Source organism: Medicago truncatula, chromosome 7, assembly GCF_003473485.1.
Source record: "Medicago truncatula cultivar Jemalong A17 chromosome 7, MtrunA17r5.0-ANR, whole genome shotgun sequence".
NCBI classification, from domain to species: Eukaryota; Viridiplantae; Streptophyta; class Magnoliopsida; order Fabales; family Fabaceae; genus Medicago; species Medicago truncatula.
Genome location: NC_053048.1, coordinates 5,069,474 through 5,084,327, shown reverse-complemented (window position 1 = coordinate 5,084,327; position 14,854 = coordinate 5,069,474). Strand labels below are relative to the sequence as shown.

Below are 14,854 nucleotides of genomic sequence, written 5' to 3'. Positions count from 1 at the left end.
AAATATGACATGCACTCTGCCTAAGCTCGCGAGGCGAGGAAAGGTTGCTCGCCATGGCGAGTTGCACCAGACAACTCGCGAGGCGAAGGGGAAAGGTTCGCGTGGCGAGCGATGAACTTCATCACTCGCGAGGCGAGGATCATAGCTCGCCGTGGCGAGCGATGAATGTCGCTACGGCCAGGCTTCCTAAAATCACAAAAATCCGACGTTTCACATGGTTCTAAGCTTGGTTTTGATTCCATAATTCATCCTAAACATATTCTAAGGTTACAGGACAATTCTTACCTCAATCTAAACAAGTTTTACCGTTTATTCTCAATTTCTAGGGTTTTAACCTAATTTCAAAACTTCTCTAAATCAATCCTAACTTTGTCAACTAATCATCAGAATTACAGAGGTTAATGCTACTGAGTTATTAGTCCCACCCTTACCTGGTTATGAAGAAAATCGCAGCCCTCTTGGTCTCTTGCTCCTCTCTAAGCCTTTTCTCCCTTTTCCAAAAGTTTTCACGTACAATCAGTTTTTCTAACAATTAGGTCTTCTCTATTTATATCTCTTCCTAATTACTTATCTTATCTCACTTTCTCCCCCAAAACTATCTAAAATATCAAAACAGCCCTCAACTAAATATTTTATATTATTTTCAAATCTTTATTCTATTTATCAATAAAATAAATCTCATATCATAATCAAATCCTCCAAAACTCATAACTTATCAAAATCATGCATATATTATATAATTATAATATAATTGCCTAAACTCGATTAAATAACGATTAAACGAAAGTGGGCGTTACAAATAGAACGATTGCAGAGAAAGTCAGAAGCATGCTTTCTCAAGTAAAACTTCCCAAATCATTTTGGGGTGAAGCAGTGAGAATTGCAGTTGATTTGATAAATTTGTCTCCTTCAAGACCTTTAAATGGAGAGATACCAGATGAAATATGGTATGGAAAGAAAGCCTCCTATGGTCATTTGAGAGTCTTTGGATGCAGGGCATTTGTGCATGTTCCAAAAGATGAAAGAGCAATGTTAGATGCTAAGACGAAGGAGTGCATATACCTTGGTTCACCAAGAGATGAAGTTGGCTTTAGATTATGGGATCCTGCTACTAAGAAGTTTGTTCGAAGCAGAGATGTGGTATTCTATGAAGATCAGACAATCCACGACATTCAATCTAATAAGCCAAAGGCGATTGTGGTACACAATTCAGGGGGAGAGATTCCTCAAATGAATTACGATCGTGATCAGCTAACATAACCCAATCAGATGGATGAGCCTGATCAGATAGACCAAAATCAAGCAATGCATGAAGAGCATATGGCAGATGATGGTGATGATGTTGAGATGGTACAAGAACCTCAACTGAGAAGATCAACGAGATCTAGACAAACATCAAAAAGATACTTCTCAGTTGAATATGTAAACTTCACTGAGGAAGGGGAACCTCAAAGCTTCATGGAAGCCATAGAGACAACCAATAAGATGCAATCCCTAAAGGAGAATGAGACGTATGATCTGGTAAAATTACCAGATGGAAAGAGGGCGTTGAAAAACAAGTGGGTGTTCAAACTCAAGTCTGAAGAGAACAACCCAAATCCCATATACAAAGCACAAATAGTCGTGAAGGGGTGCCATCGAAAGAAAGGCATTGATTTTGAAGAAATATTCTCACCAGTGGTGAGGATGACATCCATTAGAGCAATCCTTGGTCTAGCTGCAAAACTAGACTTAGAAATAGAACAACTTGATGTTAAAACAACATTCTTGCACGGAGACCTAGAGGAAGAAATCTACATGGAGCAACCTGAAGGTTTCATTGAACCAGGCAAAGAACACCTTGTGTGTCGCTTGAAGAAAATTCTATATGGCTTAAAGCAGGCTCCAAGACAATGGTACAAGAAGTTTGATCTCTTCATGACCCAACACAATTTCACAAAGACGTCAACAGATCATTGCGTGTTTGTGAAGAACTATGAAAATGGAGAATCCATCATACTCTTATTGTATGTTGATGATATGCTTATTGTTGGAAAAGATAAAGCAAAGATAGATGCTCTCAAGAAAGCTTTGAGCAAATCTTTTGCTATGAAGGATTTGGGTGCAGTGAAGAAGATTCTTGGAATGAAGATCGTTAGAGATCGTTCTAAAAGAATGTTGTGGATGTCACAAGAAGATTATCTCAAGAAAGTTCTTGAAAGGTTCAACATGCATAATGCAAAACCTATGCATGTTCCACTACCTGGTCATTTGAAACTCAGTAAGACACAATGTCCTGAGAATGACCAAGAGAAAGAAGAAATGAGCAAGGTTCCCTATTCTTCAGCTGTGGGTAGCCTTATGTACGCCATGGTCTACACGAGGCCAGACATCGGTTATGTTGTAGGAGTCGTGAGTAGATTCCTATCAAACCCAGGAAAGGAACACTGGAGTGCTGTGAAATGGATACTGAGGTATATAAAAGGAACTTTAAAAAAATGTTTATGTTTTGGCAAGGGAAATCAAATGCTCGCTGGATATGTAGATACTGATATGGCCGGAGATGTGGATTCAAGAAAATCTACATCCGGATATTTGATTACTTTTGCAGGGGGAGCTGTCTCATGGCAATCGCGATTACAAAAGTGCATTGCTTTGAGTACCACGGAAGCTGAATACATCGCAATCACTGAAGGTTGTAAGGAGATCCTATGGATGAAGAAGTTTCTACAAGAGTTATGCCAGAATCAAGAAAGTTATGTTCTCTATTGTGATAGTCAAAGTGCAATTCACCTCAGCAAGAATTCGACATACCATTCAAGGTCAAAACACATCGATGTGAGGTATCATTGGATACGTGATGTGTTAGAGAATAAACTGCTGCAAATAGAGAAAATTCACACAAATGAGAATGGAGCAGACATGATGACAAAACCGCTACCGAAAGAGAAGATAGAGTTTTGCAAACAAGCTGCTGGAATGGTAGCAACCCCAAACTAATTAAGGCATTCCCCTATGGCTGGAGGGGGAGAATTGTGGGGTCCAGCCATTGCCACATGGCCAACATACATTTGACAAGATGGAAGGTTGCATGTGATGACAAGTAGCAAGGTGCATGGTGTACACATGGTGTAGTGTATGAGTAACACATGGTGTAATGCATGAGAGACACTTGGTGTTTTGCATGAAAGGCAAATGACAAGTGTCTTCATGCATGTAAGGCAACTTTGGCTTGCTTCTCCTATAAATAGGACCATGAGCAAGCATTCACAACACACCACAAGAGAAGAACAACAAAAGAGCAAGAGAGAAAGAGAGCCTTGCTCAAGAGAAAAGTCATCCTCATAGAGAGTTTTCTTGTGAGAGAAATAGTGAGCCAATTTGTGAGAGTGTTCCTTACAAATTGAGAGATATATTGTAGTGAGATCCACCTAAGGGTGAAGTTGTTGCATTCCCATTATCATTATAGTGGAAGTTTTAAGAGGCCCAAGGGTCCCGTGGTTTTTTCCCTTTCTCACATTGAGAAGGTTTTCCACGCTAAAATTCTCTGTGTCATTACGTTTATATTTCACGTTTCCACTAGTGCCTATTTTGAGTTCATGGAGGAGGGAAATTATGCAGGCATTTCCCAACACAAAGAAAGTTGGAGCTGAGCCTATCCGTAATTTAAAAAAGAAAAGTAAGCACACCCCTCCCTTTCTCTCCTAAACCCTCAATCTAAACACACCCTTAACAATTAAATACTTCATATTTCCTCGTACGCCACCTGTATCATGCTTTACGTTGGAAGAATGCTGTCAAGCCACTCACGTAATTTTTAGTTTTACTACACAATATTCATCATCCTCTATAAAGCAGGAGCTAAAAGAATTTTAGTACAATTATAATATCTCATGCTTTTTAACTTTGTGTTTGATAACTAACACTAATACAAGTCATGTCATTATGATAATGACATGAGAAATAATTTACTTATCCAACACAATAAAAAGCAAGGAGGCTTGCAAAAAAGGTTGCAACTACGAAACCAAAACTGGAAGTTGCAAAAAAATGGAACCCAACTAGAGAAGCCATGGACATATAAAAAAACGCAAGGATGCTTGGCATCTATATCATCAATAGCTGGTATGCCTACAACTTCCTCGCAGAGCGAGCGCCACTTTTCAGCAACTGCAGGAAAGGTTGCAATTTACTCCTACGCTGACAACCTTGAATTTTCTGTTGTTTTTGTTACCATATTAAAGAAAAACTTGAGGTTGATTTTTTTGTTGCTATGTTATGCAAAATGAGGGGGGAGGGGGGGACTAATTAATGAAAAATTCAGTAAAAAAATGAGTAGAAAGTTAAGTTTTTTGAAAGAGAGTAGAAACTTATTTGTAAGAGTAACAACGTATTTTGATTTTGATTTCTTTACCATTACAATTTTGTTTTTCTTTTATTGTTATTTATTTTTCTTATTTTCATAGCTTATAATTTGCTTGTAATTATTTTAGCACTTTCAAAACATTTGGCGACCACTCATATTTTTTTACACTAGACTTTTACGGTCTATTTGGGAGAGAGTAGTTGCATCATTTTGGAGGGACGACGTTAGTGAAACAAGTCAATATTTTAAAAAATTGAAATAAGAGCATGATATATGACCATATAATATTTCATGAACATGTAATTTATTTAAAAAATATGTTATAATATCCATAATTTCAAAAACAAAAAGCAAGTCATTCACACCCTTCCTAAACCTTTCATACAATCACACCCTTAATTTACTTTCCATCTTCACTTCCTTGAGTCCGACACATTTGTCCTTCAAGCTATTGATGTTGATTATGTTTGTCTAATTACTAAAACACACAGAAGAAAGATTACCACACAACAAGTCTGATTTACCATTCATAATGTTTAACATTTATTTGTTTGGTGTTGTTTTGGAGTATGCTCCACTCAAAGTTTTAGGCTCGATTCTCGATATCATTTTCGTTGAGCAAGAATTTGGTTTTTTAAAAGAAAACATTTATATGTAGTTGAATTTGACATATGTCTTGTTTACCAAAAATCACGGTCTAATTAAAGAAGAATATAAACTGCATGCCCGAGTGAAGACGAAGACTTGGTGAAGTCTTTAGAATATTTTGGCATCTAAGATATTTATAACAGTCATGGAGAAAGCTCCAAACGTCTTATTTTAAAAAGAAAAAGTATGGACAAGTCACAAGCTTGTATGTGGTTCAGACAGCTCTTGAAATTTTATTGCATTTCTTTACTTGATAAAAAAAAAAAATTAGAAAAAGTATTTTGACCATTTTGTTAATTTGTGACCACATTCAGGGCAGGACAACTTAGATATTAGCATGTTTAATTATTGCTCATAAATTTTATCTATAATAGACCTAAAATTGCTGAATTATAAGCTTTTTCATTCGTGCCCCACTTGGCGCAATAATCGTTAGGGACAAAGTAGGTTAACTTTTAATTGACCTAAAATTGCTGAATTATAAGCTTTATCTATATAACATGTAATTTTAAAATAAATTAAATGTGATTTAAGTATTATATGATTGTTTATCATGTTAATAGGTTAACTTTTTATAAAACATTTCATAGTGTCTGTAATTTAAAAATGAAAAGTAAACCCTCCCCTCCCTTCCCCTCCTAAACCCTCCATCCAAACATACCCTTATTCTCCGGTTGGATTGATGGAATATACTTCAACGGAATATAATGGAACAAAGTAGAATGAAGGGGAACACGGCGGAATGGAATAAATATTAATTCATTCCATTGTTTGATTATTATACGATGGAGCAGAACAAATTACTTGTTCAATTGTTTGGAAAGTGAACAGAATAGAACATGTTATAATTTTTTTAATTCAATTTTTACCATTATTTAAAAAGCAATATTATTTGGATTTAAGAAAACTACACTCACCTCTCATAAAGTCTATTAATTAAAATGACAACAACACAGCCTCTAGTTTTAAAACTTACACTAACCTTCCTTAAGTTTTAATCAAATATACAAACGACTTCCTTCCATATTAACACCGTTAACTTTCTGTTAATTTTTTTTATAAAGAAAACAACATTCAACCCTTCTTGAATTTGACTACCATAAAGAAAAGATGTCTTTCTATTTGTTTCAACATAACTCTTTGATGACTTCTACAAAACTTGAGTAAATAAGACTTGAGGATTCCTAAAATTGATCAAAGATTTGGACCAGCGATAACTGTCACTACACCATTTTTCATTTTAGGCAACGACGCAAAACCGTTACTGAAAGCCCAATACCGTTGCCTAAACGTTTACGCGTCGGTTTAGCAGGCGTGGTTTACGCGACCGTTGCCTATTCCATTAACCACGTTTTTTGCACTTTTGGCCTCCAAAATGGAAACGGTCGCTTCTAACGTGTGCACATGCCACGGTTTCAGTGTGAAGTTTAGATCACGATTTTGATGTGAGCTTTTAGGCACGGTTTCATATAAGACCATGCATGTAAACTGTTGCGTATATCATTTTAAAATAAAAATAAAAATAATAGCATGACTACCATGTTAGTTATTTTTGCATGTCACTTCTCCCTCGTTGTTTCTGCAAATGCATTTATTCCATCTGGAAATATTAACAAAGCATGACAATTAATATTTTTTCTTCCAATTTATCAATACTTAAAATTAATAAATTTGAAACCAATTCTACACTTGTTATGTTGAACATAAAATAAAGGGAATGCTCTCTTATTTTATTCAACTACAATAGTAGCTTATATAAAGCCTTACAAAGAAAGAAAATAAATTAAGTTACTCCACTAACTCAGTCCACTAACAAAAACGTGGAATGTGGAGAAAACTAACTAAGTCCCACTAATAAGTCCTAAGAAGTAGGGATTATTAACTTAAAGATAAAAACAAATCCAAGTAACTATGACAACAAAGCAAAGTAAATTAAACAGAATACTAGTAACTATGACAGCAAAACAAAGTCATTTTTAACACTGATCAGAAGCAGATAGAGTTCTACTTCTGAAGTGATGTTCAGAACTAATTGCAGCGGATAAAAACAGAGAGAGAAGGAAGAAAGACACAAAGCAATTATACAGGTTCCTTTTCTAATTGAAGAAGCCTGGACATTTCATTGCCGATTGCCCTGATCTTCAGAATGATCCTAAATAGAAACATGATTAAGAAGGGCATAAATCATTTTTAACATTTCTTTTTCAAAATTCACTATAATTTTGTCCATCATTTTCATTAAACCAATTTTCCATTTTTATCAACCTCCTCATCTATAAATAGAGCCATCATCCCTCACAATTTCAGACACCAAAAGTTCTCTTGAGTTGTCAAAGAACTTTTCTCTCTTCTCCCTATTTAGCTTGTCCACTAAATAAGTCCATTTGGAAAAGTTCCTTCGAAATGTTGTCCCTTCGGTAATTTTTGTCCCTTCGGTTGTCCCTTTCTTTTATTTTCTTGCATTTTATTTCTTTTCAGCATTTTATTTTATTTCTATTTAACATTTAAATTATTGTTATTTATTTTTCAGCAATTAGAATGTATTTAGGTCCAATGTAAATATAAATAAGAAAAGTGTGTGTTCTTTTATTTCTTTACGGCCTTATATATATATATATATATATATATATATATATATACTATATCCAAAAATGCAACAAAATTAGATTAGAGATTTTGTGGTGATCCAACGTCACTACAAAAATCCACGCGCTTTTATTTGCTCCGTTAGTTTAATTTTCATTTATTAATCTAAAAACAACAAGAACATGCAAATAATCAAAATCACGAAAATATTATCATAATAAACCTTGATTCCAAAATCAAGTGATCCTTTTTTATTTTATTTTTCATAATCAAACTTTCAATCAATTTAATCATACCTTGAGTCCATTTTCTTTTAAATTAAAAAATACAAACCAAATCTTATTTGCCACTTGGCTTTTCTTTTAAAACCTTTTTCAAAACTAATAAAAATCACAAAACAAATCAAACGGTATTTCTACCCCGAACTACGAGGTTTTGATCCCTTACAGTATTTCTTTTAATCACTACTTTTTAATTCCTTCTTTTAAACAAAAAAAAAAGCTAGCAAGTTATAGAACAAAAAATAAATAAAATCAAGAGGTTCTCGTAGAGTACTACGAATATTTAGGGTGCTAATACCTTCCCTAAATATAACCAACCTTCGAACCCTTAATCTTTAAAAATGTGGTATTTGAACCTTTTTCCACTTTCTTTTGAAAAAAATTAAATGTTCAGTCGTGAAATAATTAGTGAGTTAACGCTAATCAAATAGCCTTGATCTCCGAAAAATGACGGGACAGAAATGACGACTTCACTGGGGAAAACCTAAGAGGGTTGAGCCTAACTTGGCTTTATTTAATTCTTTATGTTATAACTTGCTTAAAATAAATATAAAAAAATAAAAGATGGAAATACGTGTATATATGTTCTTCCTTCTTCTTCCTATTTTTCTTAACGTGAGTGGTGAGATAAGTCCTACACCCGGGCTTGAGGGAAACATAAGATAGGATGGTGGTATAACCAAAGTGCCTTTTCGAGAGTCAAGTCTCGTGTTTTGGTTCATGTGGTATAATCCCACTCAATAGAGGGATCTTGGAAGTAATTTATGTTGGCATGAGTAGTCGTGTTGGCATTGTATTTTCATGCGACCGTCGAAGTTGAGGACCTTTAGTTACCATTAACCCATCTTGGCCTTTTAGGACATAGTGTGATGGCTAATCAAGAGTAGTCTTGAATTGGTTGATACGCGATACTACATCCAAAGTAGACTTTCCTACGAATATTGTTGGAATGGGAGTAGTCCCGTCACCCGATAAATATTCGAAAGTGGTTGAAAACTTTTGGAACTTGGTAGAACCCTTGATATAGGTACAAATGAAACCATAGTCCCTACCAAATGACGTGTTTACCCCTTTGACTCCATCATTATGGACCTAAAACCGCACCATGTTTTCACCGTTTGTACAACATTATCATGCATACATGCATTCATTCATAAACAACTTTTGTTTATCAAATATCGAAGGATTTAGACAAGTTTTTTGCAAACATCACATATGAACGGACCTTGAAAGGAAGAACACCAAGAAATTCAAACTTCAAAAATCTTAACTAAGCCTTAGCTTTTATTAAGAACTTTTTCCTTGGTTTCGTTCTTACCTTTTGAAAAAGGAACCTATTGCAATATCTTTACAATTTTCAAATGAAATCACGTTCCTCTATAATGTTTCCAATTACTTTGACAAATCCTTAAAAAAAAAAAGTGTCTATTTTTGCATAAGCATCATGCATTTCATAGTTTCAAGTCCGAGTCTCGCCGAATTTTCGTTTCCATAAAAGGTCAAAAGTGGTATGATGTCTTCATTCAAATTCAGCTCGTAATAAATAGAGTTTCACAGCAACATAAGTTATGACAATCCCTTTATTAGAAAAGGTATCCTTCAAATCTTATTATGACAATCCCTTTATTAGAAAAAGTATCCTTCAAATCTTATTTTATAAGAGCCAAACTTGAAATATGAAATTTTACAAGTTGCATGATAATCATGTCTTACTAGTTCTTTGCATCTATAAAATGGCAATCACTACACGTTGAAGACATCAAATAGACATGACAACCTCAGAGTAGTTTAAGCTCGATAATTATGCTAGATCACCGTAGGCTACTTTATATTTAAAATTGATCAAAGATTTGGACCAGCGGCAATTGTTAAAGGATCAATAGCCTTGCTATCTCATAAATCATAGAAAAACATATCTTAGAGAGAACAAGAGGAGGATGAAGATCTTGATGCTTGACCCTTGCCTTGTACCGCTAGCTTTCTAAATGAATAAAATAATGTGCATGAGTCTCTATTCATAGTGGATGACTACTTAGGGGTTAAGAGAGTGAAAATAGAGTTTTTCCACCAAAAACAACTTGGAAAACTAGAAAAATGGACATCAAGGCCGTGTCCATACGTGAGGCACATGGTTTGGTGCGTAGGGGCACATGGGGAAGTAGACAATATTATCCCATGTGAAGGGTGGGTGGCTTTATCCGCAGAGGCTCATGAGGCACTCCCCTCATGTGCGATTTCAGCAGCTTACGACCCTTTTTCGGCCGTTCTTTCATCTTTTAATCCCTTGGAACTTGAAATGAATTATCTTCACTTTGTATTGTCTTCAAATAACTTCTAAGATCATTGAATTTTCGTCTTCTTATCCTCGATCCGTCGTGTAATATCTTGTTTTTTCGATCTACATGATTTCTCATTAAAAAGACTCAACAACTATGGAGTTGCATGATTTAGGATAAAAGTAAATTACAATGAATCGATTAAAAAGAATACAAAAAGTTCCTCAAACCATTGAAAACTCCTCAAATAGACTTTCAATTTTCCTTCAAATGCAAATAATTACACTAAAAATAAAGCTAAAAATATCATATGTTATTCCATCATCAAGCACCAACATCAAACTTTGAGTTAAAATTCAACAATTCTCCACTTTTATTCTAAATTTAAGGTGATGTCAATTTAACCATCAATCACATTGCTCCTTAACCTTCCCTTGAACTATTCCTCAATTTAGCAATTAGGCTTCTTTTGTTTCTTTCCAAAGGTAACCTCTACCTTTTGTTGTCGTTGATAAACTTCCTCTCCGGTCAAGGGCATTGGAGCAACACCATACTCCGGTTCTCCATTGAAAGCTTTCCTCAACTTACGATATGGATGATAACGATCTAAAAATTTTCGATGCCCAAGATAAACAGTCTTGTTTCCATGTTTCAGTTGATGATAACATGTGTTAACCTCACATATAGGGCATGCTTTATGCCCTTTAACGGTGTACCCACTCAAATTACCGTATGCCGGAAAGTCGTTGATGGTGCAAAACAACATGGCACGCATATTGAAATGTTCACCGGAATACGCGTCAAGAACATCAACTCCTTTTTCCCACATAAGTCTTAAATCATCAATCAATGGCTGTAAATAAACATCCATGTTATTTCCGGGTTGGTATGGGCCCGAAATCATCATCGACAACATATATTTACGCTTCATGCACAACGAAGGAGATAGGTTGTAAATTATCAAGAGAACAGGCCATGAAGTATGCTTACAACTTAGATTACCATACGGATTCATTCCATCAGTAGCAAGTCCAAGTCTAAGGTTTCTTTTCTCATTTCCAAAATCAGGAAACAAAGAATTAATTTTCTTCCATTGCAAAGAATCAGCTACATGGGAAATCATGTTTCCATCACTTTCTCTCTCTTCTGCATGCCATCTAAGGTTCTTTGCGTCATTTACATTAGAGAACAATCTCTTGAACCTTGAAATTATTGGTGGGTACCATAACACTTTCGCAGGAGGACCCTTTGTGTTGACTTCATCACTAGAATCACCATCTTTCTTTTTGTAGCGTGACACCTTGCACCTTGGACATTGATCATGGTTTGCAAAATCTTTTCTGTATAAGATGCAATCGTTTGGGCATGCATGTATTTTTTCATACTCCATTCCCATTGGACACAATACTTTCTTGGCCTCGTAATGACGATCCGGAATTGTGTTACCTTCTGGAAGCATTTCTGTCAACAATTGAAGCAATTCAGTGAAACTTTTATCACTCCATCCATTTTTTGTCTTCAAATTAAACAATCTTAACACAATTGACAACCAGGAAAATTTCGTGCATCCTGGGTACAAAGGTTGTTCCTTATCTTTACGTAAATTATCATACACATGCGCTTTCTTGAAAGATTCTTCTCCAACATTACGTATCATGTCTTCAAGTCTATCATCCATATCTACACTGCCTTCCTCTCTTTGGGATACACTTGGCATCATAGTTTCACCATGCCATATCCATTGGGTATAATTTTGACAAATCCCTACCGAAACTAGATGGCCCCTAATTTTTTCCTTACTAAGTTTTGGGTCCCGGTTCCCACAAGAAACACAAGGACAAGGAAAAAGTCCCTCAGTGTTAGGAAGATTCTTTTCAGCAAACTGTAGAAATTCAGTCACTCCATTATCATACTCAACACTTAACCGATAAGCTTTCATCCACCTACGATCCATGACTACGTACGTTCTGAAAATTAACACATACTAAATTAACGAATAGGTTCTTTTTGGTTCAATTCTAGTTCAATTTGCATTCTCTATTTTCATCATGCACGGTGCATAGGTTCTCTATTGTTATGTTTGGTTTGCTATAGTAATATTGTTTCAATTCTAGTTCAAAAAGCTAAACAATATAATAATACTCCCTCCGGTCCTATATATAAGAAACAATTTACTTTTTTGATTCATTGAATAGTTGATGTATTTGGTCTATTTCTAGGCTAAGTACATCAATTATTGAATGAATCTAAAAAGTTAACTTTTTCTTATAAATAGGACTGGAGGTAGTATATAACAATAGCTTCAAACCACTCCAGATAAAAATATGACAAAAACAACAGGATGCACATAATGGACAAAATGAACTGAACATCAATTATCTCAACATCAAACTACTTATTCTACTAGCTAGACAAGAAATATAATGTTATCTTATCAGTTAGTGTTTTTCATTGATATTCTATATTTGGGTGGTTGATGCATCATTTTTTATTCCATATTGCGGTAACATTTCAAAAGGTTCGAATGAAAAAGGTTGATATAACAAAAAGAACTGTGAAGGAAGGACATAAGTATTTAATATTATCAATGCTTTATGCTTTGTATCCTAGATAGGGACATTTTTCCTTTATATTCCAAATCATACCAGAAATGAAATTTATTTTAATTAATAGTTTAACAAATGCATTTTGCCTCACCTTCTTGATGTAATATGTAGTTGTTTTCTCGTGGTTAATTTGGCTACGTGACTATGACTTCTACTACACCTTTCAATTAGTTGGAGACCATTCTGATGTTAACAGAATGGATTCATTTGGGCTTCTATTCATCTTGATGAGCCCTGTCTCTGACTTTGTGTTTACAAAACTACATAACCATTTTCCTGACTTGTACCAAAATCACATTGGTTTGTGTTGTAACATGACAAGAGTACTAAGTAAGAGCTCAGAAAATCAGGGAACCAAACAGAACCCCTGCTGCCCCTCAAAAACCAGTTTACACCTCACTAGGTGAGTAGCCATTTGTGAAGGCAACAAGACACAATGAAAAACCAAATATAATAACAGAATCAAAATCCAAAGTTGTGTTCAGAGTGCATCAGTCAAAACAGAATGTATACTTTAATTTAAGAGGGGTTCTAAAAAAAAAGGCTAATATACTTCAAAATAAATGATTCATATAATCAACACAGTATAGAGAAAGCATAGAAAAGTTTAATACAAATTGCATCACCCATTCAAGATAGAGGCACGCTATCAACATTTGAGATGTGGTTTGATGATTCAATTTCATAATTCTCCAACAAATCATAATTCAATTTCATAATTTTCATGTTGTAACCCAAAAAATCATAATTTAGGCACAAATCAAACAAACATAAAACAAAATACAGTGACAAAACCCATTCAACAAAAACCTCAACAAAGAACACAGACAAATTGAAATTCCTTCAAAGCAAAACAAAACTAAAACCAACACGGTGAGAACTTACGGCAGTACGACGAGAACAACGGCAAATGAGGATGACAATTTCCAACTGAGAACACCAGTTCTGATATTTTCAAAGCTATGGGTTCACAAATCGGAGATGTGTGTTAATAACAACTTCCAACTGAGAACAACAATGGAAAAGATGCACGTGAATGAGAACTTAGTATCAAAATAAATTGGGACCAAAACGAGTTCAAATTAGGGTTCAAGAACTTACAGTGAATGTCGAATTGCAGAATCACGATGGCCAATCCATTTGGAAACAGTGAATGAGAACGAATTGCGTTCGAGAACAGATTGAATTAGGGTTCGAGATTGGATTTTAATATTTAGGTTTGAGATTGAGGAGTTAGGGTTCGAGAATGAGATTGAGGAGTTAGGGTTCGGAATGATTTGTTGATTTGGTTAGTGAGATTTAGGGTTTATGTGAAGATGAAGGATGAACGAGATGAACGAGCGATATGAACGATGAAAAATAAAAATTGAAACGCATCTGAATGTGAAAGAGAAAGAAAAGGGAAAGTAAGTAAAAGTGTGATAGACTTTTCCCTTCAGGTATTCTATCCGCTGATGTCAAAATTCTTTAATAATTATTTCTCCCTTCAGGTATTTTTCCACTGATGTGAAATCCTTTGGCAAAGTTCACTATAATTTCAAAAATGCCACCGCGTTGCTTTTGACATCAAGAAATTGGTCCACTGATGTGAATACCTTGATGTTAAATGTCTTTTTTCTAGTAGTGAATCATGGCATAATATTATATCAAATGGATGTGAAGAGTGCATTTCTTAATTGAGTCATTGAAGAAGAAGTGTATGTCAAGCAACCTCCTGGAAGAACTCTTAAGAAAGACATTCTGGTTGTGCAGATATATGTTGATGATAAAATATTTGGTTCTTCTAATGCATCTCTTTACAAGGAATTTTCTAAGTTAATGCATGATGAATTTGAAATGAGCATGATGGGAGAATTGAAGTTCTTCCTTGAAATTCAAATCAATCAAAGCAAGGATGGAGTATATGTTCATCAAACAAAATATACAAAAGAGCTTCTGAAGAAGTTCAAGTTAGAAGATTGTAAAGTGATGAACACTCCAATGCATCCAACCTGCACCTTAAGCAAATGAGATACTGGAACAAAGGTAGATCAGAAGCTGTATAGAGTTATGATTGGTTCTTTGTTATACCTCACTGCATCCAGACTGGATATTTTATTCAACGTATGCTTG

General features: G+C 34.9%; 1 protein-coding gene across 3 annotated transcripts; it reads right to left on the bottom strand.

Annotated features, from left to right (window-relative positions):
- Positions 1–10,283: 10,283 nt before the first annotated feature.
- Positions 10,284–14,195, bottom strand: LOC112416513 (uncharacterized). 3 transcript variants are annotated; one of them, XM_024770528.2, is made up of 4 exons: positions 13,844–14,195; positions 13,628–13,747; positions 12,834–13,141; positions 10,284–12,103 (listed from the first exon to the last, which is right to left on the bottom strand). In XM_024770528.2, the coding sequence occupies exon 4, from the start codon at positions 12,088–12,090 to the stop codon at positions 10,588–10,590; it is 1,503 nt and encodes a 500-aa protein (XP_024626296.1). In that variant the 5' UTR covers positions 12,091–12,103; positions 12,834–13,141; positions 13,628–13,747; positions 13,844–14,195; the 3' UTR covers positions 10,284–10,587. The 3 variants fall into 3 exon arrangements, with proteins under 3 accessions (XP_024626296.1, XP_024626295.1, XP_024626297.1); XM_024770527.2 differs by lacking the exon at positions 12,834–13,141 and having other exon boundaries at positions 13,844–14,194; XM_024770529.2 differs by lacking the exon at positions 12,834–13,141 and having other exon boundaries at positions 13,628–13,702; positions 13,844–14,194.
- Between the last annotated feature and the right edge of the window lie 659 nt (positions 14,196–14,854).

What these genes read in the sequence shown, in the direction of transcription:
- LOC112416513 (XM_024770528.2), bottom strand. Translation starts at nt 12,090, where the DNA reads ATGGATCGTAGGTGGATGAAAGCTTATCGGTTAAGTGTTGAGTATGAT.